This window comes from Musca vetustissima, unplaced genomic scaffold (assembly GCF_032173495.1).
Source record: "Musca vetustissima isolate MV318-11 ecotype Yass unplaced genomic scaffold, APGP_CSIRO_Mvet_v1 utg18700, whole genome shotgun sequence".
Lineage (NCBI taxonomy): Eukaryota > Metazoa > Arthropoda > Insecta > Diptera > Muscidae > Musca > Musca vetustissima.
This window is the reverse complement of record NW_026879984.1, coordinates 126143-153051: the sequence shown is the minus strand read 5'-3', so window position 1 is coordinate 153051 and position 26909 is coordinate 126143. Positions and strand designations below refer to the sequence as shown.

Sequence of the window (26909 nt, the reverse complement as noted above, 5' to 3'; positions counted from 1 at the left end):
TATTTAAAAATTTTTTTTAAGTTCACAAAATAGTCGTGGTTTAAAAAAAAATATTTTTTCAAGCTCACAAAATAGTCCTGGATATTAAAAAAATTTTTTCAAGCTCACAAAATAGACGTGGTTTAAAAAAGTATATTTTTTCAAGCTACCAAAATAAGCGTGGATTCTTTTAAAAAAATATTTTTTCAAGCTCACAAAATAGGCGTGTTTTAAAAAAAATATTTTTTCATGCTACCAAAATAGGCGTCGATTTTGTAAAAAAAATTTTGAAGTTTAAAAAATCAAATTTATTACAATTAAGCCACCATAAAATTAATTGAAATCCTCCTCTAAATGTTCAACAAATGCAATAAAAATTTAAGCAGCCATTTGAATGACCCTCCCACTTGCTGCCCAATCGGTTCGGGGGAGGATTTTACAAGTGATTAAATTACCCAGCAATTCTGCAAATGTTTTCTTTAAAAAACGTTAAATAGCAACAACAAAAACAACAACAACACGATTAAAGTAAACAACAAGTGTGTGTTTTTGTGTAAGATGAGATTCTTCTGTGCCGATTCAATTATTCGTTTTGGCTGAAAAACAACGGTCATCAACAAGAATCAGCAAAACCACCCATTCGGGCAAATCATTCCGTTCGTTGATTCTTCATTCATTTATTCATTCATTTATTCAAGATTGAGAAGGAGGAGGCAATGAATTCTTTGGAAAGAATTTCAATTTCATTACAGAACAAATGCAGCTGCTACTTGTCTGCCGATTGTTGTTGCATTAGGCCAATGACAACAGGCAAATACAAACAAACGGACGGACGTAACGGACGTCGGAGTAAACTACCTCCTCTCCATGGTTGCATCATCGTTAACAGGAAGGTGGTTGCTTGTATTACACAAACTCCTACATAATGACCCAAATGATGAGGGCACTGTGGTTTTTGCGAAAAAAAAAAAATTAAACGAACCCAAATATATTTAGAAAAAAACCACGTAGCTTGAAAAAATATTTTTAGAAAAAATCCACGCCTATTTTGGTAGCTTGAAAAAATATTTTTAGAAAAAATCCACGCCTATTTTGGTAGCTTGAAAAAATATTTTTAGAAAAAATCCACGCCTATTTTGGTAGCTTGAAAAAATATTTTTAGAAAAAATCCACGCCTATTTTGGTAGCTTGAAAAAATATTTTTAGAAAAAATCCACGCCTATTTTGGTAGCTTGAAAAAATATTTTTAGAAAAAATCCACGCCTATTTTGGTAGCTTGAAAAAATATTTTTAGAAAAAATCCACGCCTATTTTGGTAGCTTGAAAAAATATTTTTAGAAAAAATCCACGCCTATTTTGGTAGCTTGAAAAAATATTTTTAGAAAAAATCCACGCCTATTTTGGTAGCTTGAAAAAATATTTTTAGAAAAAATCCACGCCTATTTTGGTAGCTTGAAAAAATATTTTTAGAAAAAATCCACGCCTATTTTGGTAGCTTGAAAAAATATTTTTAGAAAAAATCCACGCCTATTTTGGTAGCTTGAAAAAATATTTTTAGAAAAAATCCACGCCTATTTTGGTAGCTTGAAAAAATATTTTTAGAAAAAATCCACGCCTATTTTGGTAGCTAGAAAAAATATTTTTAGGAAAAATTCACGCCTATTTTGGTAGCTTGAAAAATTATTTTTAGAAAAAATCCACGCCTATTTTGGTAGCTAGAAAAAATATTTTTAGGAAAAATCCACGCCTACTTTGGTAGCTTGAAAAAAATTCAGTAGTGTTGGCGGTTCATTTGGTATACCATTTGTATTTTGTTTTTGAAAAAAAAACAACTATTTATTAGTGGGGAAAGTATAGCATTGTTCGCCGAGGGGTAAGGCAGGGAAGACTATATTTTCGCATCACACCACTGATCCTCATCAGTTCCCTTAGTTTTTTGTTGGGATATTCTCCCCAGAAGCTATTTATTGCTTCTATACAAAAAACCTGTCATACCCAAATGTCTCTTATAACGAAACGAAGTACTTAGCTGACCAACGAAATAAACTGCATAAGAATTTCGCTGGTGCCTCACTTGGAGGTTAACAAGGCATTTACAAGGCATCTAGACCTAACTCAGTACTCTGTGCAATCGGACAAATATTGGGAGTACATAAAATTGGGCGAAACTATATATGGGAGCTACATATAAATCTGAGTCGATTTCAACAAAATTTGGCATACATCAATCTTGGCCTGATTCATTTCTCTGTGCAAATTTTGTCTCAATGGGACAAATATTGGGAGTTTGGTGCGCCATTTACCTAAAATCGGACGAAACAATACATGTGGGAGCTATATCTAAATCTGAAACGATTTCAAAAGAACTTCGCACACATCAATCTGGGCCTAATTCAGTACTTTGTGCAAAATGTTGTCTCAATGGGACAAATATTGGGAGTTTGGTGCACCATTTACCTAAAATCGGGCGAAACTATATATGGGAGCTATATCTAAATCTAAACCGATTTCAACAAAACTTGGCATGTATTAATCTAGACCTAATTCAGTACTCTGTGCAAAATTTTGACCCAATCGGAGAAATATTGGGAGTTTGGTGCTCCATTTGCATAAAATCGGGCGAAACTATATATGGGAGCTATATCTAAATCTGAACCGATTTCAACAAAACTTGGCATACATCAATCTGGGCCTAATTTAACACTCTCTGCAAAATTTTGTCCCAATCGGACAAATATTGGGAGTTTGGTGCACCATTTACTTAAAATCGGACGAAACTATATATGGGAGCTATATATAAATCTGAACCGATTTCAAAAAAAACTTCGCACACATCAATCTGGGCCTAATTAAATACTCTGTGCATAATGTTGTCTCAATCGGACAAATATTGGGAGTTTGGTGCACCATTTACCTAAAATCGGACGAAACTATATATGGGAGCTATATCTAAATCTGAACCGATTCCAACAACATTTGGCTCACATCAATCTGAGCATAATTCAATACTCTGTGCAAAATTTTGTCCCAATCCGACAAATATTGGGAGTTTGGTGCACCAATTACTTAAAATCGGACGAAACTATATATGGGAGCTATATCTAAATCTGAACCGATTTCAAAAGAACTTCGCACACATCAATCAGGGCCTAATTCAATACTCTGTGCAAAATTTCGTCTCAATCGCAGAAATATTGGGAGTTTGGTGCTCCATTTACATAAAATCGGACGAAACTATATATGAGAACTATATCTAAATCCAAACCCATTTCAAAAGAACTTCGCGCACATCAATCTGGGCCTATTTCAATACTCTGAGCATACTCTCCATCGGAAGTATGGTGCTCCATTTACAAAAAAATCGGACGAAACTATATATGGGAGCTATATCTAAATTTGAACCGATTTTCTCCAATTTCAATAGGATTCTTCCTTGGACCAAATAAGTGACATGTGCCAAATTTCATTTAAATCGGATCATAAATGCAACCTGTACTTTGTTCACAAAACTACATGGACGGACGGTCATGCGTAAATCGACTCAGAAAGTGATTCTATGCATATTCTCAAAAGGAACCATGGGTCTATCTCGATTCCTTGTGCCTGTTACAAACATATGCACAAAGACATAATACCCCGTACCACAGTGTGGTAGCAGCTTCAAAACATATTTTTAAAAAAATCCACGCCCATTTGGCTACTTGACGTTTTTTTTTAAATCCACACCACTGTACCTCCATAGAAATCACGCTTTAATTGTGTTGCTACAGCAACGGCAATTTAAAACTATTTGGATTCTGGCATTTGATACATCCCTTTGTCAGATCAGCTGCATAGCTTCAACTAGCATCCATTTACCGGAATTATTTGTTTGACAAACATGCCCTGCTAAAGTGTTAACTGTTGTTGTTGTTGACTGACAGTCGGTCGGATGTATCATCACCATCCTCAGCCAGGCATTGTAGCTGGTGCTACTGTTTTTGTTGCAATTACAACACTTTGCATTTCCGTTTGAAAAATTGTTTACCAGCGATTTTCCGTTCAATGGAGGGAACGGAGAGAACAAAGAGAAAAGAAACCAGTAAGGAAAGTAGTAAAGTCGGACGGGGCCGACTATATGATACCCTTCACCACTATGGATATAGTAAACAGGACTATTAACATGAAATTGGATGAAATAAAATATGTGATATTTATCTAAATGTGAATCTACCTATATATCCATAAGTTATATAAATCGACTTCAATCAAATATAAATAGGTTATCTGTTGGGCTATGTCTGTACTTCTAGAAAACGCAACTACGTAATTCTATGCTCAATTTTGTACGTTGTGCAAAATTTGATGTCAACCTGACTAGCATGAAGAGTTTGATGTCCAATTTACTTAAAATCGGGCGAAAATATATATGGAAGCTCTATGCAAATATATCGAAGGATATAGGGACTTTGGTGCACCATTTACATGAAATCGGACGAAACTATATCTGAATCTGGGCCGATTTTCTCGAAACTGGGCAGACATCATTCTAGGCTCAATTCAGTACGTTATGCCAAATTTCCTGCAAATCGAAAGATATATAGGGACTTTGGGGCACCATTAACATGAAATCGGACGAAACTATATATGGGAGCTATATCTAAATCTGGACCGATTTTCGCGAAACTGGGCAGACATCATTCTAGCCTCAATTCAGTACGTTATGCCAAATTTCATGCAAATCGAAAGATATATAAGTACTTTGGTACACCATTTACCTTAAATCGGAGGAAGATATATACGGGAGCTATATCTAAATCTGAACCGATTTTCACGAAACTTTGCACACATCATTCTAGACTTAATTCAGTGCGCTATGCCAAATTTCGTGCAAATCGAAAGATATATAGGGACTTGGGTACGCCATTTACCAAAAATCGGCCGAAACTATATATGGGAGCTATATCTAAATCTGAACCGATTTTCACGAAACTTGGCACACATCTTTCGTGGCTCAATTCAGTACGCTATGCCAAATTTGCTCGTGCAAATCGAAAGATTTTCAGGGTCTAAAGTCCGTAAATCGGGCGAAACTATATATGGGAGCTATATATAAATCTGAACCGATTTTCACGAAACTTGGCACACATCTTTCGTGGCTCAAGTCAGTGCGCTATGCCAAATTTCGTGCAAATCGAAAGATTTTCAGGGTCTAAAGTCCGTAAATCGGGCAAAAATATATATGGGAGCTATATCTAAATCTGAGCCGATTTTTCCCAATTTCAATAGGGTTCGTCCTTGGGCCAAACAAATGAGCTGTGCCAAATTTCATCCAAATCGGATCATAAATGCGACCTGTACTTTGTTTACAATTTAACACCAACAGACGGACAGACGGACAGACGGACGGACGGACGGACATGCATAAATCGATTCAGAAAGTGATTCTATGTATATTCTCAAAAGGAACCATGGGTCTATCTCGATTATTTTTGCCTGTTACAAACATATGCACAAAGACATAATACCCTGTACCACAGTGTGGTGAAGGGTATAAAAACGTGCCAATGACAGCTGTTTTTGATCCCACTTGGCGTGGCATTCATTTCTAATTACTTTAAATTGGTTCATTTCATTTCGGACGATTAGTCGATGTTATGTGATGAGAACAAAAGATGTGGTTTGAAAGGGGATATTTTTAATAGTTTTTTTTTTTGGAATTGAAATTTGGAAAATTTTAAAATTCTAACATATTGCCTAAATTTGACTTCTGTTGAAATTAAGGAGAATTGCTGAATTAGATAATATCGATCTGTTCCAAAATCTACACATATGTTGTCATTTGTCATGGATTATTGCAAATTTGCCAACGTGACTTCAACTATATTTTCAGAATTAAAGAAATTTTGCAAATTATCGGATCTTGCATATCTCATTTCCTGATGGAAGACTTTAAATATATCATGTTCTTAATCCTAAGTGACATTTTTTGACTTATGGAACACATTCGAAAATATTTAATTTATATATTTATTAAAATTACTGCATTTAAATCTTCCAGTTATTCAATCAATATATTCATTCCATTTTTTAATCAAACATTCACCATCGGTTTCATCAAAATGTATGACATTCGGATCATCCGAAGAATCTCTTTAAATATTTAGAAATATTTATATTAAAAAAAAAAACAATTTATAAAATTTCAAATTAAATACTTACTCCACTTCCGATAAATCGCTAAAGTCTCCATAATCAACAGGATTGTGGCATATACAACAAATATTATTTGATTCTTGAAAACATTTTTTGCAATAGACAGCCTTGCAAGCAATGGTTTCACATTTTACAAGGGAGCTTCTGAAATAAATAGAAAGGGTTCATAAAAATCCATGGTTTAAAAAAATTGTATTCCAGTACATGTTTTCATGAATGGTTTAAATATTTATAAAATAATACCTAACATTAAAAGCTTTAAAATTATCTTAAAAATACGTAACATTATTAAAATTCCGGGCCTTTTCTTAAAAAAAATATATTTAAAAATTCCAGCCCTTGATATTTTCTTTTAGACATATTTATACCCTTCACCACACTGTGGTACGGGGTATTATGTCTTTGTGCATATGTTTGTAACAGGCAAAAGGAAACGAGATAGACCCATGGTTCCTTTTGAGGATATGCATAGAATCACTTTTTGAGCCGATTTCATGCATGTTCATCTGTCCGTCCATGTATTTTTGTGAACAAAGTACAGGTCGCATTTATGATCCGATTTGTATGAAATTTAGCACAGTTCACTTATTTGGCCCAAGGACGAACCCTATTGAAATTGGAAATCGGTCCAGATTTAGATATAGCTCCCATATATAGGTTTGTCCGATTTTATGTAAATAGTGCACCAAAGTCCCTATATATTGTTCGATTTGCAGGAAATTTGGCATAATGTACTGACTTGAGCCTAGAGTGATGTCTGTCAAGTTTCGTGAAAATCGGTCTAGATTTAGATATAGCTTCCATATACAGTGGTGGTCACAGAATTAAAACATTTACTGTGGTAAACATTTTTTGATCAGCCCTCGATTCGTTTGAAGTATTTTTGAAAATTTTTTAATTCAGAACACTTCGATATACTGTACTTAAGAGATTTAGTGTGAAAATGGAAAATTACTGCATGCAATTTTTCCATAAATAACGGTTTTTATGAAAATACATCGACTACAAAGTGGCCATATAATTAAAACATTGTGTGATTTTTTACTTTAATGCATTTTTTGAAAATATTTTTAAAAAAAGCTCTTTAATTTAGTTAAATTATGTAAACTAAGAACCGAAAAAATCATTTACAGAAAAAAAATTTTGAAAAAATCTGTAAAATCTATCAAAATTGCCAAAAATTTATACAGTACACCTTACATTCAGAAAATAACCCTTATTATAGAAAATAAAGGTCCGAATGCACCAGAAATTGCTAGAATTAGTAGTATAATTCTCAAAATAAATAAATATTTAAATTAAAAACTGAAGAAATGGGAATTAACCTAAAAGAACGATTCGATTTCGATAGCCTTTATTGAAGAAGGCCGGAATATTTTTGCAGTATGTGAGGAAATATCGATTGATATTGGCATTTATTATATCAAATCGATTGTTCGAGTAGTACAGAATATATTTTATCAAAAAATATATCAGTCACAACAGAATGAACAGAGATCGACGCCTATGTTGACGAGTAAAAGTTTCTGCCACACAACAGCATTTTTGATGCTCAACACAAGACTTTAAATATTTGTCAAATTGTAAAATTTTTATTTCTTTTAGGCTAAAATAGATTAAATGGACATTATTCTATTCAAAAAATATTATTTTGGAAAAATATTGTCATGTTCAATAGATTTTAAGTGTCAAGAGTTAACCATCAAACGTGCTGCTGTGTGCCAGAAACTTTTACTCGTCAATATAGGCGTTGATTTCTGTTCATTCTGTTGTGACTGATATATTTTTTGATAAAATATATTCTGTACTACTCGAACAATCGATTTGAAATAATAAATGCCAATATCAATCGATATTTCCTCACATACTGCAAAAATATTCCGGCCTTCTTCAATAAAGGCTATCGAAATCGAATCGTTCTTTTAGGTTAATTCCCATTTTTTCAGTTTTTAATTTAAATATTTATTTATTTTGAGAATTATTTATTGTTTTCTACTAATTCTAGCAATTTCTGGTGCATTCGGACCTTTATTTTCTATAATAAGGGTTATTTTCTGAATGTAAGGTGTACTGTACAAATTTTTGGCAATTTTGATAGATTTTACAGATTTTTTCAAAATTTTTTTTCAGTAAATGATTTTTTCGGTTCTTAGTTTACATAAGTTAACTAAATTAAAGAGCTTTTTTTAAAAATATTTTCAAAAAATGCATTAAAGTAAAAAATCACACAATGTTTTAATTATATGGCCACTTTGTAGTCGATGTATTTTCATAAAAACCGTTATTTATGGAAAAATTGCATGCAGTAATTTTCCATTTTCACACTAAATCTCTTAAGTGCAGTATATCGAAGTGTTCTGAATTAAAAAAATTTCAAAAATACTTCAAACGAATCGAGGGCTTATCAAAAAATGTTTACCATAGTAAATGTTTTAATTCTGCGACCACCACTGTATATGTAAGTCCGATTTAATGTAAATGGTGCACCAAAGTCTCTATAAATCTTTCGATTTGCCGGGAATTTGGCATAACGTACTGAATTGAGCCTAGAATGATGTCTGCCAAGTTTCGTGAAAATCGGTCCAGATTTAGATATAGCTCCCATATATAGTTTCGTCCGATTAAATGTAAATGGTGTACCAAAATCCCTACATATCTTTCGATTTGCACGAAATTTTGCATAACGTACTTAATTGAGCCTAGAGTGATTTCTGTCAATTTTCGCGAATATCGGTCCAGATTTAGATATAGGTTCCATATATAGTTTCGTCCGATTTAGTAAAAATAGTGCTTCAAAGTCCCTATATATTTTTTTTTTTTGATTTCCACGAAATTTGGCATAGCGTACTGAATAAAGTCTATAAGGATGTGTGCTAAGTTTCGTGAAAATCGGGTCTATATATTTTCGGTTAATGATATATATATCTTTCGATCCCATATATATTTTGACATTAAATTTTGCGTTTAATATACCCATTGTAAATATCACATATTTTAGGGTAATAGAATATACCCATTGTGGTGAATGGTATCATATAGTCGACCCCGTCCGACTTTACAACTTTCCTTTCTGGTTTTAAAAAGTCCACGCCAGGATATTTTCTTGTAAAATTTTTTTAAAAAAGTTCTCGAAAAAAAATACTTTAAAAAATTAATTTAAAAAACATATCAATTTTAAACCTGTGAGCGGAGCCGACCATATGATACCCTACACAACTTCCACGAAAATCTAACTTTGTGTGGATCTATATTCTGAGCTTGGTCAATATTTCCCAACTAGAGGTCACTGTGGGTTGTGTTGGGATGTTCGGCTTTCAATTGTGGCCTAAGATTGACTCGAAAAAAACACAACAAAATAAGTTTTCGATCCATATCATCCCTAAATTATTATCTGATCATCACCGAAAATTATAGGCGTTGTTCTTGACCACGCTATATTTTCGCCTCAAGTGTGGTAATGGGTTACTGAATAATATCTGGATACGTAAGCACCTGTAAATATTTAAGTGTAACTCCCACATCCGAGTACATCCGACAATTGGTAACAATTGGAAGGCAATTACGACAAATACGACAACTGGTACCAATTTAAAGGCCAACCACTCCTCTTGAATATACTATCAACATCTCGGGTCTATGTCATTCAGGGGTAAATATGTACGCTATAGAATACAAATTTTGTCATTTTCGCACAAAAGTCAGGGTCCATTTCATCCGCTAAATATTGACCCATATTTATCAAAACAGATATGCTTATTTTTGGCCCGATCCCATTTTCCATGTAAAAATTCACGATATTTGGGCCATAATTGCGGCCTCTGGAGCGAACAGAAAATCAGAAAAAATAAAGTTTTTGGTCCATTTCATCCCCTAAATATTAACCGATCTTTACCAAAAACAATATGGGTTTTCATTGGCCAGAACCCATTCCACATGCAAACTGTCCTGAAGATTGGTCCATAACTGTGGCCTGCATCGTCTTTATAATTATAATGGACAGACGGACGGGGGAACACACATGTGTAGATCGACTCAGCTAGTCGAGATATGACGATCGGTATACTTAAAGGTGGGTCTACAACCAATATTTCGCGACGATACAAACTCTTGGGGCTGCACAATGCTATAATACCCTGACAACATAGTTGTGTAGGTTTTAAAAACGCTTATATATTGTCTTAAAACATATTGATGTATTTTGAATAAAAGTTTTATTGATTTTTGAAAAAAAAATAACAAAAAAATAAATACGCTCTAATAAATTTGGAATTTTAAAAATATTAATGCCCTTATAATTCATAAATAATATTTTTCTATGGCAAAAGAAATGTATAAAAAATAATTAAATATTTTAAACATAGCTAAAAATAATTTAATGACTAACATTTTATTAATACGTACGTTCTTTGTGTTTTGCTCAGGGCTCTCTTCTTTTCATAGCACACACACTGAACATACTCCTTAAAAACGAAGAAGGAGCAATGAATGGTCACATGTGCATATATTTTGAAACGACCAATTCTTTAAATTGTTCACACTTATCTTAACACAAATTTTCTTATTTACATTGAGAAATGTTTTATTTAACAATTTTTAAAATTTTATGAATTCAATAAAAACACTGAGATGAAGTAACCAACCGATTCTTCCAGCTAAAATTAAAAAAAAAAACGATAAACTGATTATGGGAGCTTTTTAAATGACAAACAATGAGTACGAGAGAATGAGTAATAATGCTCTTCCTCTTTGCATCACACTCGCAAAAGGAGGCATATATTTTTAAACGACTAAGGCGCTGATTTACTCTATCTTTTATTATATGAAAATTTACATAATATTATTAGCAAAGATATCATTTATATACATTTCACATTTTCTTGGAGATTTATATTCATTTTATCACTTAAATTCCATAAATCACAGAAACGACAAACCAAAGAGAATCAAAAATACCGAAAAATTGTTTATGAGAGCTTTTCAAATGACTTACAATGAGAGAGAGAGAGAGGCAAAATCTCTGCAATTTAATATGAAAAGGAAAAGGAAGCAAAAAAACCAATTTCACCTGATCTCTCTTTTATAGCACACACTGAACACACTCACCACTAAAAAAATGGGATAAACAGAGTTGGAGAGCTTGTGAAATGTCATATGGCAATGAGATCGAGAGCGACAAATAATCTTTTGGAAGAGGAACAGGAAGCAATAAACATAATTTCACTTGCACTCTTCTTTTCTACTTTATAGCACACACTGAACACACTCGCCAAAAAAATTGCAAACTATTTTAGAAGATCAATTCTACGAATTATACACAATTTCATTGGGAAAAAACGTTGATAGTATTATTTAGAAATATATCATTTATAGTTTTTCACATTTTCAAAAAGAATTTTATCAATTTTATAACTTAAATTTAATAAAACATAAAGACGACGCAACCGACACATCCGACGAGAATAACAATTAGCGATAAACTGAGTTGAAGAGCTTTTCAAATGTCATATGGCCATGAGAGAGAGTGACAAATACTCAGTTGTTTCAAAGCAAATATCCGAAACCAAGATGTACATTTTCTGAAGAAATATGGATTTTGCAAAAATATTTCTAAACTAAAAATCTAAAGCACTTAATTTAAAAAATGTATATTTTTTAGGAATTTCAGTAGTGTTGGCGGATTAATTGGGATACCATTTTTGTTAGAATATCCCCAAAAAAACTAAGGGAACTGATGATGATCAGTGGCAAGATCCGAAACTATAGTCTTCCCTGACTTGCCCCTCGGCGGACAATGCCATACATTCCCATTCCATTTTTTAGGAATATCATATAGATCGGGATTTTTTTACAAGAACATATCAATCAAGTTTTTAAACATATTTTTTCAATAAAGTGCGAAATTTCTTCTAGAACTTACTCATTTAATGGTGTACCACATAACAAACATTTATCTGCTTTCCGATGTCCCAATATTAATCGAAATAACCAATATCTGTAAAAAGTAAATAATTTTTGACTAAAGTTAATGTAATGTTTTAATAAAAAAATTGAATTCTTAGTAAAAATTGAATTTTTCCGACTTTGTGATATCGGTCCCAATTTTTTTCATACTTACCCTTCAGTTTTCACTCTCAACCAATCCAACAGAGAAAAGTTATCGCCTGTTTTATTTTTGGTAAATGTCATTCGGGCTTTGCGACGGGCTAGCTTAAAGAAACTAACTGAAAAATTAATAAATTTCTTTTTTACTTGGTCCCACATCTATCGATTTCCCACTTACTTCGTTTCAATAGAATCCGATTATATAACCATATTGCCCTCTGCCTTGCAACATCGGGATAATAAAGACGCATTACAATATGCCGCAGCCGTAAACCATAGGGTTGACAAAATAGAAACATCCATGCAAATGCAAGCAGCATTCCAATCAAATAATATTGGCCATAATTTGGTCTGTGTGGCAGTGGTAGACAGTTGTGGGGATCCATTGTATAATTTTGAGATATAGGTTCAAATGCATGTACAATACCACCAAATATTTCGCCAACAAAACCACCACCTTCAATTTCGACGGTGATGTATGGGGGAACTGCAAGGAAATATGTCTTTCAAATAATTATTTGAATTTTTAATATTATTTTAATCTTACTTGTAAATCCCTTTTCTTTGTGGCCATAATAGGATATCATGGCCAGTAACCAAAAGAGACTATAATCGGCAAAACATATGCAGAACAATTGGATACTTGAAATTGCCAAAAAGACACCGGAGCGTGATATGGCCAGCCATTCTTGATGGGTTAATCGACAATCGGTTAGCTGAAAATAAAAAAGGGGGATATTTCGAAGTACATTTTTCCAGAACCACAAAAGTCGTGGGTTTAAAAAAATATTTTTTCAGAAACCACAACAATGGAATTGTGGATTTTTAAAATATTTTTCAGGGACCCCAGCGTAATTTTTTCTTAATATATAATTTTTTCGAATCGTTAGTGTATTTAACGTGGATTCAACATACCCAAGGATATTTCATTTTCTCCATGAACGACAAAGGCAATGCCGTTTCCATATGTAAATTTTTACGATTTTCGTCAATTTCAACAAAGTCCTTTGTTATATAATAATTCTGATAACTAAAATTGTGTAAATATTTCAAACGAAAATAGATGGCTCTGTTAAAAAAAAAAACAAAAATTATTAATAAATAAAACTAAAAATGTTACATACTTAAATACAATCAAAGCAAACATAAACAGGCTCAGCATATCCAACCAGCCAAAAATCAAAACGAATGTTTTCATACGACTATGAATATCGAACATGATATCCTTCTTGATGTCATCCAATTCCCTGGATGTGGTGGTCTTAAAATAGAAATCATGATCAAATGTTATGGAGACATCAAATAGCCTTTTGACTTCATCGGTGAACATTTTTAGTCCTGTAAGGATAACCAACAAAAAAATCGATTTTCCGGATTAATACATTTTTGGAAAAACCTACTTTCCATTACTGTTTCTATTATGGATTCATTGACAAATACCACCAGAACACAAATGACATCGACCACCTTTGTGGCATAGCACAGCATGGCAAACAGCTGAGTGACTTGACATAGAGACTTCACGGCACCCAATTTCATTTCACAATCCCTGATTGCATCATGGGCAATTTTCATACACCTCTCATAGGGTGTTCCAAATTCTTTATTACACATTCGAACGATATTTCGCAGCCATGCGAAAGCATTTTTCATTGTGGCCACTGTTGGGAGGTGGGACAATTAAAAGGGACGAAGATGATTCGAATTGGAATATTTCTCTTCATAAACTTACATATCATTACAATCAAGGCCTGTATTGTAAGCAATACATGTTGTACCTTTTTCAAAACATTTCTCAAATCATTCACCGCATTATGAATGGCATCCTTTATGGCAACCAAAGGTTTCTTTAGGGTATCCAACATTTCTCCCAACGCCTGTTTCAGCTGCATTTGTCCACAACTTAGACTCGAGACCATGACATCGATGTTACGAAACAGATTCAGGGTGGGTCCAGTGGCCGCCATAAAAAACGCCAAAGCAATTATAAGGGAACGTCCTTTGGAACTGCATAATATCGGTATGGAGAGGGAAGCAATGCATCTACATAGAAATCAAATTATTATTATTATTTTTTTTTGCATTAAGATTGATCACTTACCTTATATCCTTACTGTAGGATAAGAATATAACAACAAATCCGAGGATAATAAGGGCCAACCAACGCGCTGTATTCACAGGATACGTGGAGCTATAATTATACCATAAAATTGTGAGAAAAATTCCAACAGCATAGCCCAGGAGTAGAACATTTAAAGCCTTTTGTATGGGAATACCACTTTCAAGGATCCTTTGAAATTGGCGCCCAAGAAATGTTTCCCGATAGGGGTTTCTTTTGGATTTCTTTCCATTTGGTTTTATTGTTGGTAGAGGTCGGTTAAGCATTTTTAACAAATGTGTTTTTTTTTAATGATTAATTATTCAATGATATGATTTTATAATTACTTAAAAAACACGAATCCTTGTAAAAATATCCCTCCACGCCTTGTTGAGGTCCCTGAAAAATATTCTGAAAATATTCAAGCCTTTTAGAGGTCCCTGAAAAATATTTCTTTAAAAACCCCACGCCATGTAATGATCCCTGACAAATATTCTTTAATAAATTCACGCCTTGTTGAGGTCCCTGACAAATATTTTTTAAATAATCCACTCCTTGTAGTGGTCTCTTTCCCAAAATGTATAGGTCCCAAAAATATTCCTTAAAAAATCCACGCATTGTAAAGGTCCCTGAAAAATATTCTTAAAGAATACAAGTAAAATTTTTTTTAATTACATGACTTGTTGTGGTCCCTAAAATATTCTTAAAAAATCCACGCTCCGAAGAGGTGATCTTTAAATAAATTTACTTCCAAAAAACTATGCCTTTTAATAATATAATTTATATTTAATTTTATTACCACTCCTAATTTCTATTTAAAATAAAGCCTACTTCTAGGCGACATTATTTTCGATATAAACGATCAATTTTATTGTGAAAACATTTATTTTTATTTATACAATACAAAAAAATATTAGTAGCAAAACATATAACAGCTTACTTAAGACTACGTAATTGTTTTAAAAAACCTGCATTTGGTTGAATGCATTCCCGTCGGGTTTTCACATATCCATGGGCAATTTCAAAATCCATATTTTTATATTTCATCAGATAAGCTATGACAACACTGGCAGATCTTGATACACCAGCATTACAATGGATCAAAACACATCCTCCATTATTTAATGCTTTATCGATAAAATTAAAAGCCTTGTCTAACACACCATTTGTTAATGAACTTTCTGGTAAATCTAAACAATTTATAAATAAATTTTCAATACCATTTGGTAATTGCTTTAAAGGACACTCAATACCAATACTTAAAATATGTGTTAATTTATATTCTAAAATATTTTCCAAAGTTACAGAATCCTGAGAACCTAAATAGAGTTGATTTTCTAAAATACAAGCTGGTATAAAATCGGGTTTAGTATCAACTACAAAACCATAGCTCATGGAAGCTGACTTATCATCCAGTTTTTCTTTTTCTTGTGTTGTTGTATTTTCTTTAAAACGCTCCCCCGTTGCGGTTGTAACAATGGTTTCACAGTTTTTTAATTTATTACGCTTGGCTTGCAAAGCTTCAAGGAAACTCATTTTTGTATTTTTCTTCAATTTTATGATGTATTATTGATTTTCATATCATCCTCATTATAATGTACCCGGGCCAAATATAAACCATATGCTGGCGCTATTTGTAATCTAGGATCCCAGGTGTGTTTTGAGGGTATTGTCAACATTTCATAAATGCATTTTTCATTAATACGATTTGTGGCCAATGCGATGAGGGTACCCACAATACGCCGTACTTGTTTATACAGAAATGATTTGCCTTTAACTTCAATATCCCAATAATCGTATAATTCTTCAGCTAATTGCGCATTGACGCCAGTACAGGCAGGTTTTCCAGGTTTGATATTAATTTCATCGATACGACGCACGGTGAACATAGGATGATCTCGTGATGTACTCTTCTGACGCTTGGCTTGCACTTTTAAATGTTTTTGTATTTTTCTTCAATTTTATGAATTATTGATTTTCATCGTGTACCCGGGCCTATAAACCATATGCTGGCGCTATTTGTAATCTTTCATACCAGGTGTGTTTTGAGGGTATTGTCAACATTTCATAAAAAATAAAATGATGAAATAGAAATGGTAAAAGGCATACAAATTAATTTTAATGGGATCTTCGGAAATTTGATCGAGGTGTTGCAAACGGAACGACAAATACAATCTAACATGAGTGACGACAGGCGTGTTTTTCAATGAGACATAAATGTCTATGGGGCTAATGTATTAGTTGTCTGGGCAAACTACTATAAAATTATCGAACTTACTGCAAAAAGTGGCAGCGATCCAATTCCTCAACGGGTATGAATGATTCAAAATGTTTATTTTGACAATCCAAATCCTTTATGCCATTTTTGGCCACAGCAATGCGATACAAATAGGTGCGGCCCAAAGCACTGTAACGGCAATGAAACGTATCTGGTACAATGCGTGTATTTATTAATCGAATTGGTAGACCTTGTTTATATAAGGTGCGATTCAGTACCCCTGTTATTGTCTCCTCAATGTATGGGCTACCATCCGCACGTTGTAAATCTACATGCAGTGTTGAATGCAAGGCATGTACCCCAGCATCGGTTCTTTAAAAAAAGTTTAGTCAATAAAGAAACCGACAATATATTGCAAAAACACCATCTCACCTACTTGATATCACAGTTTGGATTTCATTAACCGGACGAAATACTTGCAGCGCCACATCTAAACATCCTTGCACCGATTTCAAGTCCACAAATGATGGATCCGATTTTATTATGGTTTTTTGGATTCCTCTAAGAGTTTAAAATTAAGTTTTATTTATAACTATGGGGGTTTATTTCAATAACTCACCGAAATCCTGTTCCAATATATGAAAATTCCAATAAATAACGAAACATACTGTTCGCTGTTGTGTGTTAATCATCATGTTTCCCCTCATTGTTTACATTTTTGATATGACAGCCAATGTGCAGATCAGCTGTTTTTTCACTGAACATACGCTTTTCTTTGCATAAGGGCGTATGGCGTGCGTTAACACTTCAATATGATTCAAGTCGAAATACATATAATTTCAGATGAAAATTCCGACAAATAATAAAACTTCATTGTGGTCAATATCGTAATCGTACTGATTCTCCTTAAAATTTACATATTTATAATAAAATTTTCATCATACTGAACTGTGACTGAATATACCCAACCTAAATAAAAGGGCGTATGTTCAGTTTCCTATAATGATAAAAAGTGTTTAAAAATGAATTTGACAACATTGGTAAGAAGAAATTTATGATTTGTGAAAAATCATAAATAAAATAAATCAATAAATCATATTTCCAACTAGATTTTGAACAGAAAACCTGACATTCTATTTATTTTTTATATAATATTACAAATATGTCAAATGAACAGAACGACTTGATGCATTTATTTTTATTTATTCTGACATTATAGCCCATAAGGTAGAGGTGTATTTTCTCTTTGTTGACAAAAGATACCCTACTTTGTTTTAAGCAATTTTCTGGTATTTTTGGTATATTAGGCGTAATTTTCATCTAAAGTGGTTGCATGACTAATGGCTTCGTTATCAATGTATTCCGTTACCTCAAAGAATAAATGGAATTAGAATTACTTTATGACAGTCTGTACAGCAAAAATATGCTATAACACTGAACGTACCCCACACATATTTCCAAAACATCCTTTATGATTTCTTCACAAAATAAATGACAAGAAATTAATTTTCTACATTTTTACATTTTCTGGAAAGTGCAATATCAAAATGCACAAACCGAAAGAAATCTAACGAATGTAGTCATGAAAAGAATTTTGCAAGGTAGATATACAAGGTAGCCGCATTGGCGACATTCTACAACAAACATCGGTTGTTGTATTTGGAAATTCGGAGATTTTCATTTATATATATTTTTTTTTTAATTTTTTGGTTCAACATTACATTTTTGACATTTATTTGCTACCTTATTAAATATACCTTGGAATTGTGATTGGCAGGGTAACCCTAGCATAACCTGACTTTTTGACAGCTGACCGAATTGTTATCGCAAAAAAATTGTGAATATATCGGCCGCCGGTGTTCCATAATAACCACCCATCAGCCTGCCAAAAAGGAATTCATTAGAATCTTGAAGAAGACCAGCTTCCGTGCGGTATAAATATTTTGTTGAATTTTTCTTTGTGAATCAGAAAACGAATCTTTGCCACAAAATGCCTTCTTTGGTCGAAAATGAAGATCCTCAACAAAATAAAGAAGTCGCCGAATGGATGCGTTTTGGTATGCGTTTGGGTGTGAGTGCCGCACTACATCCATTGGAGTATTCCAAGGTATTGATACAATTGGGCTATGAGCCAATTGCTGCTGTGCCTGGGCGTTCAATTTTGGGTCGTCCCATAATGGTGTTGCCGAATATCTTTCAATATGGTAAGGGATGAAAAGTTCAAGACAATTTATGAAGTCATTCCGTTCGTAATGAGTAATTGTGGTTTTCTTGCCTATATAGCTGGTCATATACGTAAACTTGATGGCTTCTATGGCTGTTATCGTGGTCTAACTCCCAAACTGGTGGGTTCCATTTGCAGCATGGTGTTGAGTGAAAAAATTGCCGATCGTTTGGGCCTGAAACCATTGGAAGAGACCAAAGATGATGTCAATCTAAGTGATGAGGAGCTGTAAGTAACAACATAATCGAAAGGATGCTGATTATTTTAATGGCTTCCAATTTTTTTTTGCAGTTACTTCCATTTCAAACACAATCTTAAACGCGATATTGTGCTCAGTGTATCGGGCATTATTGTATCACATCCGTTCCATGTCATATCGGTGCGTATGATGGCCCAGTTTATTGGTCGTGAAACTTTATACAAATCCATTTTGGGTTCAATAGCCGAAATCTACAAAACCGAAGGTATTTTCGGTTTCTTTTCTGGCCTTGTACCCAAGCTATTGTGTGATGTTGCCTGTTTGGTATTGACCAGTTCAACGGTATTTTTGATTAATAAATATGCCGTTAAAGATAAATTGGGTCGCCAATATACTGCCGGTTTTACACAGGTAAGTAATAAGGACTACAAGGTAAACGCTATTGGAAACTAATTTCTCTCCATCTTGTTTTTTTAGTTTGCATTTTCCAGCATTTTATATCCTTTGAATGTGGTATCCACATGTATGGCAGTTACCGGTTCCCGCCTTATGGCTGGTCAGCCACCAATTATGCCGCAATATTCTGGTTGGGTGGATTGTTTCAATGATTTGCAGGCCAGAAATGAGTTGAAGCGTGGTAGTTCATTGTTCTGGAGGTAAGCAATAATAAACTCATAAAACATTTTCAAATTATATAGCTTATTTATATCTTTGCAGATCTGCTGGTGGTTTTGTTAAACCCACTTTCCGTGACAGTCGCGGTTATGTACCAATGCCCACATTAGCCAAGTATCAGTAAAGAAAAAAATAGCATGGATCAATTATAAAGCAAACAACCAACCACCTATTTAAAAAACAACAAATCACCTCCTCCTATTCAAATCTGCCTTTATTCCAGTTTCTAAACTTTGTTTTTCGTTCTGTTTTTATTTATCTTACAATTTTGCGACTTTTTTGTAAGAAATGTTGTTCATAATTATTATTGTTATTATTGTGCTGCCGATGATAATGATAATTACGTTGATGATAAGACCGTTTGCTTTTCTTTTTTAAATACCAAATGAACTTCTGCATTTTATTTTTTCATAGAGTCATATTTTGCACATTCTGTGAATAACATCGAAGTCACCTTATCTATTTATTATGCATGGTGATGATGGGGCATTTAGGGAACTGTTAATGAAGGTCTATACACATTAACAGTTCTATACATCTGTACATAGGTGACATTTTAAAAACAATAATTTTATTAAAGAAAAACTACAATACATTATTTAAATAAATTTCTTTCTTTTTAATTTATACTGTTATTTTTTAAAATAACCTTATATCTTGTTGGTAAACAAAAAACAAATGAAATCTATCAAAAATAAAAGTTAAGTTCAGTTAAAATGTTATTTTGATTTCTTTTCTTTAAAATATTTAAGGAGTTTGGCTTTAAGTCGGAATTGTTATCCAAATGGAATGGAAATAATGTCGATGGATCATGTTTATAAAGCCAGGATATTTTGGCGAACTAAAATTATCCACATTTTATAATAATGGTTTGGAAAAGGAAAGTCTAATTTTCATTTCAGTTATCAGCTGTAGGTGGCCCGCTCTAAAGTGTATAATTTTTTATTAATAAAAATGCCGAATTCTGTTTATACCCTCTCGGTTCGCCATATAATTTTTTTCGAAGAGTTATAAACTGATTTCCCATTTGGAGAATAAAAAAACTGCATTTATAGGCACTTCAATTTCGTTCTCTTAAAATGAGAATTATAGAAAAGAGAACATTTTGTTTCCACATTTTCCATAATAAAAACCGAGGAAAATTCTTATAAACAAAACAAATTTTCCGGCAAAACTTTCTCGTGAGGGAGATTTCCACAAATAAATTTGAGAATAAAAAAAATCTTCAGTTCTCGAGGATCTGCGTAAGAGATCAGTTGTGTGGCCGTTACGGTGTCGGATAAAAAGAAAGTGCACCTCACGCGATCGTTGGAGAACATTGAACCCTTTTTTCTTTACCTTAACAAACACACGCACACAATTAAGTGTTTGTCTCTCGTTGCGTTGTGACGAAATGTAGACAAAATGTGATGGTCCATGGTTTTTATTGTGTAAAAAAGCAAAAAAAAAAACGAGGAAAATAATTAAAAAAAAATCGGAAAATATCGGCTGCTGACAAAATCGTAAAAAATGTAATTATTGGTTTAAAAATAGAAATAAAGGCAATATTATTATCTTCAGACAAAATTGTAATTTTCTGCATTCCTTGACATCAGTTCACAACAATTTTCAGTGGCAATTAAAATTTTTTGCTGTTTTGAAAAATGAAATATTATGAAATGGGAGGCCACTGAAAAAAATTCGACCGTGTGTTTGTGTTTTTTTTTTGGAAAAATAAATCATTTTTCAAATAATTTTAATAAAACTAAAAAAAGCCAAAAACCATTGAAAAAAGATGATCCTCCAATCAGCGTAACGAAAAAAATCACAAAAAATACATAAAATTAGTTCAATGTTTTAAATGTTTTTTTCTTTTGTTTTGTTTAATTTCTGTGTGTCTGTCTGTCGGTCCAGTCAGCGCCTTATGCAAACGAGTGCGTGTATATATGTATGCATGTGCATGTGTATAATCTGCTGCCGCGTTTATTCCCAAAAATAATCTCTGCACACACACACAGTGTTTAGAAGAAATTAAATATTGAAATATATAATATTCAAATTAATTATTATGGAATACATTTTAAATTAGTGAAAAAATTGAAATTAATAATTATTGTTAAATTTAAAAGAAAAATTATTCCGTGAAACATTTGTGTTTTAATTTGCAGAATATTTTACGAATGTCTCTATAAAATGTTTGAAATTAAGGACAATTTGAAATTTAAATATTATTTTCCAAAAACTCAAATTTAAAATATTCATATATTTTGTCTAAATACATCGAATTTTTTAAAGACTTACCCAATGCGTGGATTTTTATATCCTTCACCACACTGTGGTACAGGGTATTATGTCTTTGTGCATATGTTTGTAACAGGCAAAAGGAATCGAGATAGACCCATGGTTCCTTTTGAGAATATGCATAGAATAATTTTCTGAGTCGATTTATGCATGTCCGTTCATCCATGTATTTTTGTCAACAAAGTACAGGTCGCATTTATGATCCGTCACTATTTGGGCCCATGTCACTTATTGGGCCCAAGGACGAGCCCTATTGAGATTGGAGAAAATCGGTTAAGATTTAGTTAAGTGGTGCACCAAACTCCCTATATTGGTCCGATTGAGACAAAATTGTGCACAGAGTATTGAATGAGGTCTAGATTGATGTATGCAACGGTTGGTTGAAATCGGTTCAGATTTAGATATAGCTCCCATATATAGTTTCGTCCCATTTAAGTAAATGGTGCACCAAACTCCCAACATTGCTCCGATTGAGACAAAATTTTGCACAGAGGATTGAATTGGGTCTAGATTGATACATGTCAAGTTTGGTTGAAATCGGTTCAGATTTAGATATAGCTTCCATATATAGTTTCGTCCGATTTTTAGGTAAATGGTTCACCAAACTCCCAACATTGCTCCGATTGAGACAAAATTTTGCACAGAGGATTAAGTTAGGTCTAGATTGATATATGACACGTTTGGTTGAAATCGTTTCAGATTTAGATATAGCTCCCATATATAGTTTCGTTCGATTTCATGTAAATGGTGCACCAAGCTCCCTATATTGGTCTGATTAAAACAAAATTTTGCACATAGTACTGAATTAGCTCCAGATTGATGTATGCGATGTTTTGTTGGAATCGATTCAGATTTAGATATAGCTCCCATATATATTTTTGTTCGATTTTATGTAAATGGCGCACCAAGAGGAGTCTATGTTTGTTCTATATTTATGAAATTTTGTAGCGTGTATTGAAATTAGTCTAGAATGATTTGGATAAGTTTGAAATCGGTTCAGATTTAAATATAGCTCACATATATACATTAGTCTGATTTTGCCAAATGGAGAATCCTATGTATGTTCGCTTTACATGAAATATTGCATAGCATTTTGGATTGAAGTCGTTTAAAGTTTAAATATAGCTTCCATAAATATTTTGTTCCGATTTCATCGAAATGATATACCAAATAACTAAAGTTTGTCCGCTTTGGACAAATTAGTGTATAACGTACCAAATCAAACCAAGAATAACGTGTATTTGGATAAATTTTGGACAGCGCACTGTGTTGCAGCATATCTAATGGTGGATGTCTCGGTTGCTCAAGGACGTCCATTTATATATAGATCTTATACATATTATGCTAGATGATTGACATTAAATTTTTCATAGATTCCAGATTGTATCTGTATGGGTTGTTTTAATTTCGTTAGATTCCATTTCAATGATCCTCCAAAGATGATATGTCTATTCTATCTATAGGATATTGTACATATGAGCATCTCTTCTCTGTACCCAAAGTGGTGAAGGGTATCATATAGTCGGCTATGTTCGATTTTATAGTTTTCCTTACTGGTTTAAGGATTGAAAAGGCGTGGATTTTTTTTAAGAATATTTTTTATGGCCTGAAAAAGGCGTGCATTTTTAAAAAACAATTTTTAAGGACTGAAAAAGGTGTGGATTTTAAAGGGATGAAAAGAGTGCGTGTATTGTTAAAGAATATTTTTTAAGATCTATACTTCCTCAACGTCTCCTTTAACTTTTTAAAATTATAAAATATGTAAATTTTTAAAAGTCTCAAATCATTTTTTTATATCGGAAAATGTAGTTTTTTCTTATTTATTTATTCTCCTATTTAACGTCACTGTGTTTCCTCAACGTCTTCTCTGTTTATTTTGGGGATATTTTGTTCACCTAAAACTAGCACACGCCGACAATGACGATTTCGACCGGTGATGGTGCCTACCTACCCCCCAAAATGTTTGTTTGTTTTTGTTGTTTCCCACCGAATGAAGTAAACAAAAAGAAAAAGAAATTAAACAAAAAAATAAATCGCCATGAATACACTTTTCCAATATTAAGCAACACATAAAATTATAGCGTTTTTTCTTTGGATTTTCTTAAAAGGGAAATCCATCCAAACTTGCACAATTTCCATTAATTTTGCACAATAAAAAAATGGAAACAAAAAAATATTACATTGGCACGAGTTGTTTCTGATATTTCAGCCACCAGCCTTCATGTTTTCACATGAAGTATTTAGACATTAATATATCATCACTTTGATTTGTTATTATGGCAAAACTAATCATGTACAAAAATTCTAATAAATATTGAAAACAAAAAATATTTTGATGGATAAAAATTTGATACCAGAGATTGAAGATTGTTTAATAACAAATACACATACTGTAAACAATTGAGAAAGAAAAACATTTTTTGATTCAATAAAAGAAAATAATGGAAATTGATAATTAATAATATTAAATGGATTTCAATTAAATTCTATTAATTATGTTCATTTATTTTATTCGGGTACAAGAGCAGGGCTAACATATTTACCGCGGTCTATATAATTTGATATTATTATAAAATTTGTTATGCCGGTTGCAACACCTCCAAAATATTCTGCTGAGACCCCAAGCCTTGTTGTGGTCCATAAAAAAAATATTGAAAAAAAAATCTACGCCTTGTTGTGGTCCCTAAAAATATTCTTTAAACTAATAAGGAAAGCTCAAAAGTCGTAGGGGGCCTACTACATGATATCCTTCACCACTTTGGGTACATACAAGAAATACTCATATGTACAATATCCTTTAGATAGATTAGACATATCATCTTTGGAGGACCATTGAAATGAAATCAAACTAAATTAACTGCCTGAAGTTGTAGATATATGAATTAAAATAAAACAACCCATACAGATACAATCTGAAATCTATGAAAAATTTATTGTCAATCATCGAGCAAAATATGTATACGATCTATATATATATTTATATTATAAATAGACGTTTGAGCAACCCTGGCACCCACCATTTGGTATTCTGCAACACTATGCGCTATCCAAAATTTATCTCGACACTAAATCCAATACACGTTATTCTAGATTCGATTTGGTACGATGTGCACCAATTCGTCCTAAACGGACAAACTTTACTTAGTTGGTACATTATTTTGATGAAATCGGATGAAATTATATATGGAAACTATATTTTGTTTTTGCAAAATAGTCAGGCTTAATCCCAGTTTGTTGTTTTTATAAAAAACAACTATTTATTAGTGGGGAATGTATGGCATTGTCGGACAAACTTTACTTAGTTGGTACATCATTTTGATGAAATCGGATGAAATTATATATTTACAGAAAATACAATACACTTCCCACTGCTATGTGTTGTGATGAATGCACATAACGTTGTTGTTGGTATTGCTAGGTAAAGCAATAAACCAAACAGTATGACCGTGCCTCGTCTACAACTTCAGTAGTGTTTGGATTTTGTTTTTGCAAAATAGTCAGGCTTAATCCCAGTTTGTTGTTTTTATAAAAACAACTATTTATTAGTGGGGAATGTATGGCAAAAACAAAATACAAATTGTATCCCAAATAACCCGCCAAACACTACTATGGAAACTATATTTAAAATTGAAACGTCTTCAATCCAATACGCTATGCCATATTTCATGTAGAGAGAGGCTCCTCTAGACTAAATTTAATACACGCTGCAAAATTTCGTGAATATAGAACATAGACTCCTCTGTGCGCCATTTACATAAAATCGGACGAAATCATATAAATGGGAGCTATATCTAAATCTGAACCAATTCCAACAAAACATCGCATACATCAATCTGGACTTAATTCAGTACAAAATTTTATCTCAATCGGACCAAGATTGGGAGTTTGGTGCATCATTTACCTAAAATCGGGCGAATTACATATGGGGGCTAATCTAAATCTGAAACGATTTCAACCAATTTTGGCATACATCAATTTAGACCTACTTCAATACTCTGTGCAAAATTTTGTATTAATCGGACCAATATTGGGTGTTTGGTGCACCATTTACCTAAAAACGGACGAAACTATATATTGGAGCTATATCTAAATCTGAAGGGATTTCAACCAAACTTAGCATACATCAATCTAGACCTACTTCAATACTCTGTGCAAAATTTTGTATTAATCGGACCAATATTGGGAGTTTGGTGCACCATTTACCTAAAATCGCACGAAACTATATATGGGAGCTATATCTAAATCTGAAGGGATTTCAACCAAACTTAGCATACATCAATCTAGACCTACATCAATACTCTGTGCAAAATTTTGTATTAATCGGACCAATATTGGGAGTTTGGTGCACTATTTACCTAAAATCGGACGAAACTATATATGGGAGCTATATCTAAATCTAAACCGATTTCAACCAAACTTCAATACTCTTTGCAAAATTTTGTCTCAATCGGGCAAATATTGAGAGTTTGGTGCAGCATTTACTTAAAATCGGACGAAAATATATATGGGAGCTATTACTAAATCTAAACCGATTTCAACCAATCTTGGCATACATCAATCTAGATCTAGTTCAATACTCTGTGCAACATTTTGTATTAATCAGACCAATATTGGGAGTTTGGTGCACTATTTACCTATTCTACCGAATTTCATCTAAATTGGATCATAAATGCGACCTGTACTTTGTTTACAAAAATACATGGACGGACGGACAGACGGACATGCATAAATCGACTCAGAAAGTGATTCTATGCATATTCTCAAAAGGAACCATGTGTCTATCTCGTTTCCTTTTGCCTGTTACAAACATATGCACAAAGACATAATACCCTGTACCACAGTGTGGTGAAGGGTATGAAAAACCCACGACATGTGGTGGTCCCAAAAAAATCTTTAAAAAAATCCACGCCTTTTTGTGGTCCCAAAAAATAGTCTTTAA

At 33.0% G+C, this 26909-nt stretch overlaps 3 protein-coding genes across 3 annotated transcripts; 1 reads left to right on the top strand and 2 right to left on the bottom strand.

The window, feature by feature from the left end:
• Positions 1-6023: 6023 nt before the first annotated feature.
• LOC133325232 (DC-STAMP domain-containing protein 2-like) lies at positions 6024-15910 on the bottom strand. The gene is made up of 13 exons (XM_061534014.1): positions 15721-15910; positions 15315-15564; positions 14378-14467; positions 14009-14319; positions 13677-13937; positions 13401-13614; positions 13192-13345; positions 12824-12992; positions 12455-12763; positions 12290-12395; positions 12092-12166; positions 6181-6315; positions 6024-6111 (listed from the first exon to the last, which is right to left on the bottom strand). The coding sequence occupies exons 1-13, from the start codon at positions 15908-15910 to the stop codon at positions 6024-6026; spliced, it is 2352 nt and encodes a 783-aa protein (XP_061389998.1).
• Positions 15911-15930: 20 nt separating this feature from the next.
• Positions 15931-17258, bottom strand: LOC133325231 (tRNA pseudouridine synthase-like 1). Its single transcript, XM_061534013.1, is given in 5 exon segments — positions 15931-16296; positions 16298-16383; positions 16630-16964; positions 17025-17153; positions 17212-17258. Coding segments are annotated over 5 exon segments (963 nt in total).
• A 1322-nt stretch (positions 17259-18580) lies between these two features.
• On the top strand, positions 18581-19675 carry LOC133325234 (mitochondrial carrier homolog 2). Its single transcript, XM_061534015.1, has 4 exons — positions 18581-18796; positions 18876-19044; positions 19108-19426; positions 19493-19675. Exons 1-4 carry the CDS (start codon positions 18583-18585, stop codon positions 19673-19675), a joined length of 885 nt encoding a protein of 294 aa, XP_061389999.1. The 5' UTR covers positions 18581-18582.
• Positions 19676-26909: the final 7234 nt, after the last annotated feature.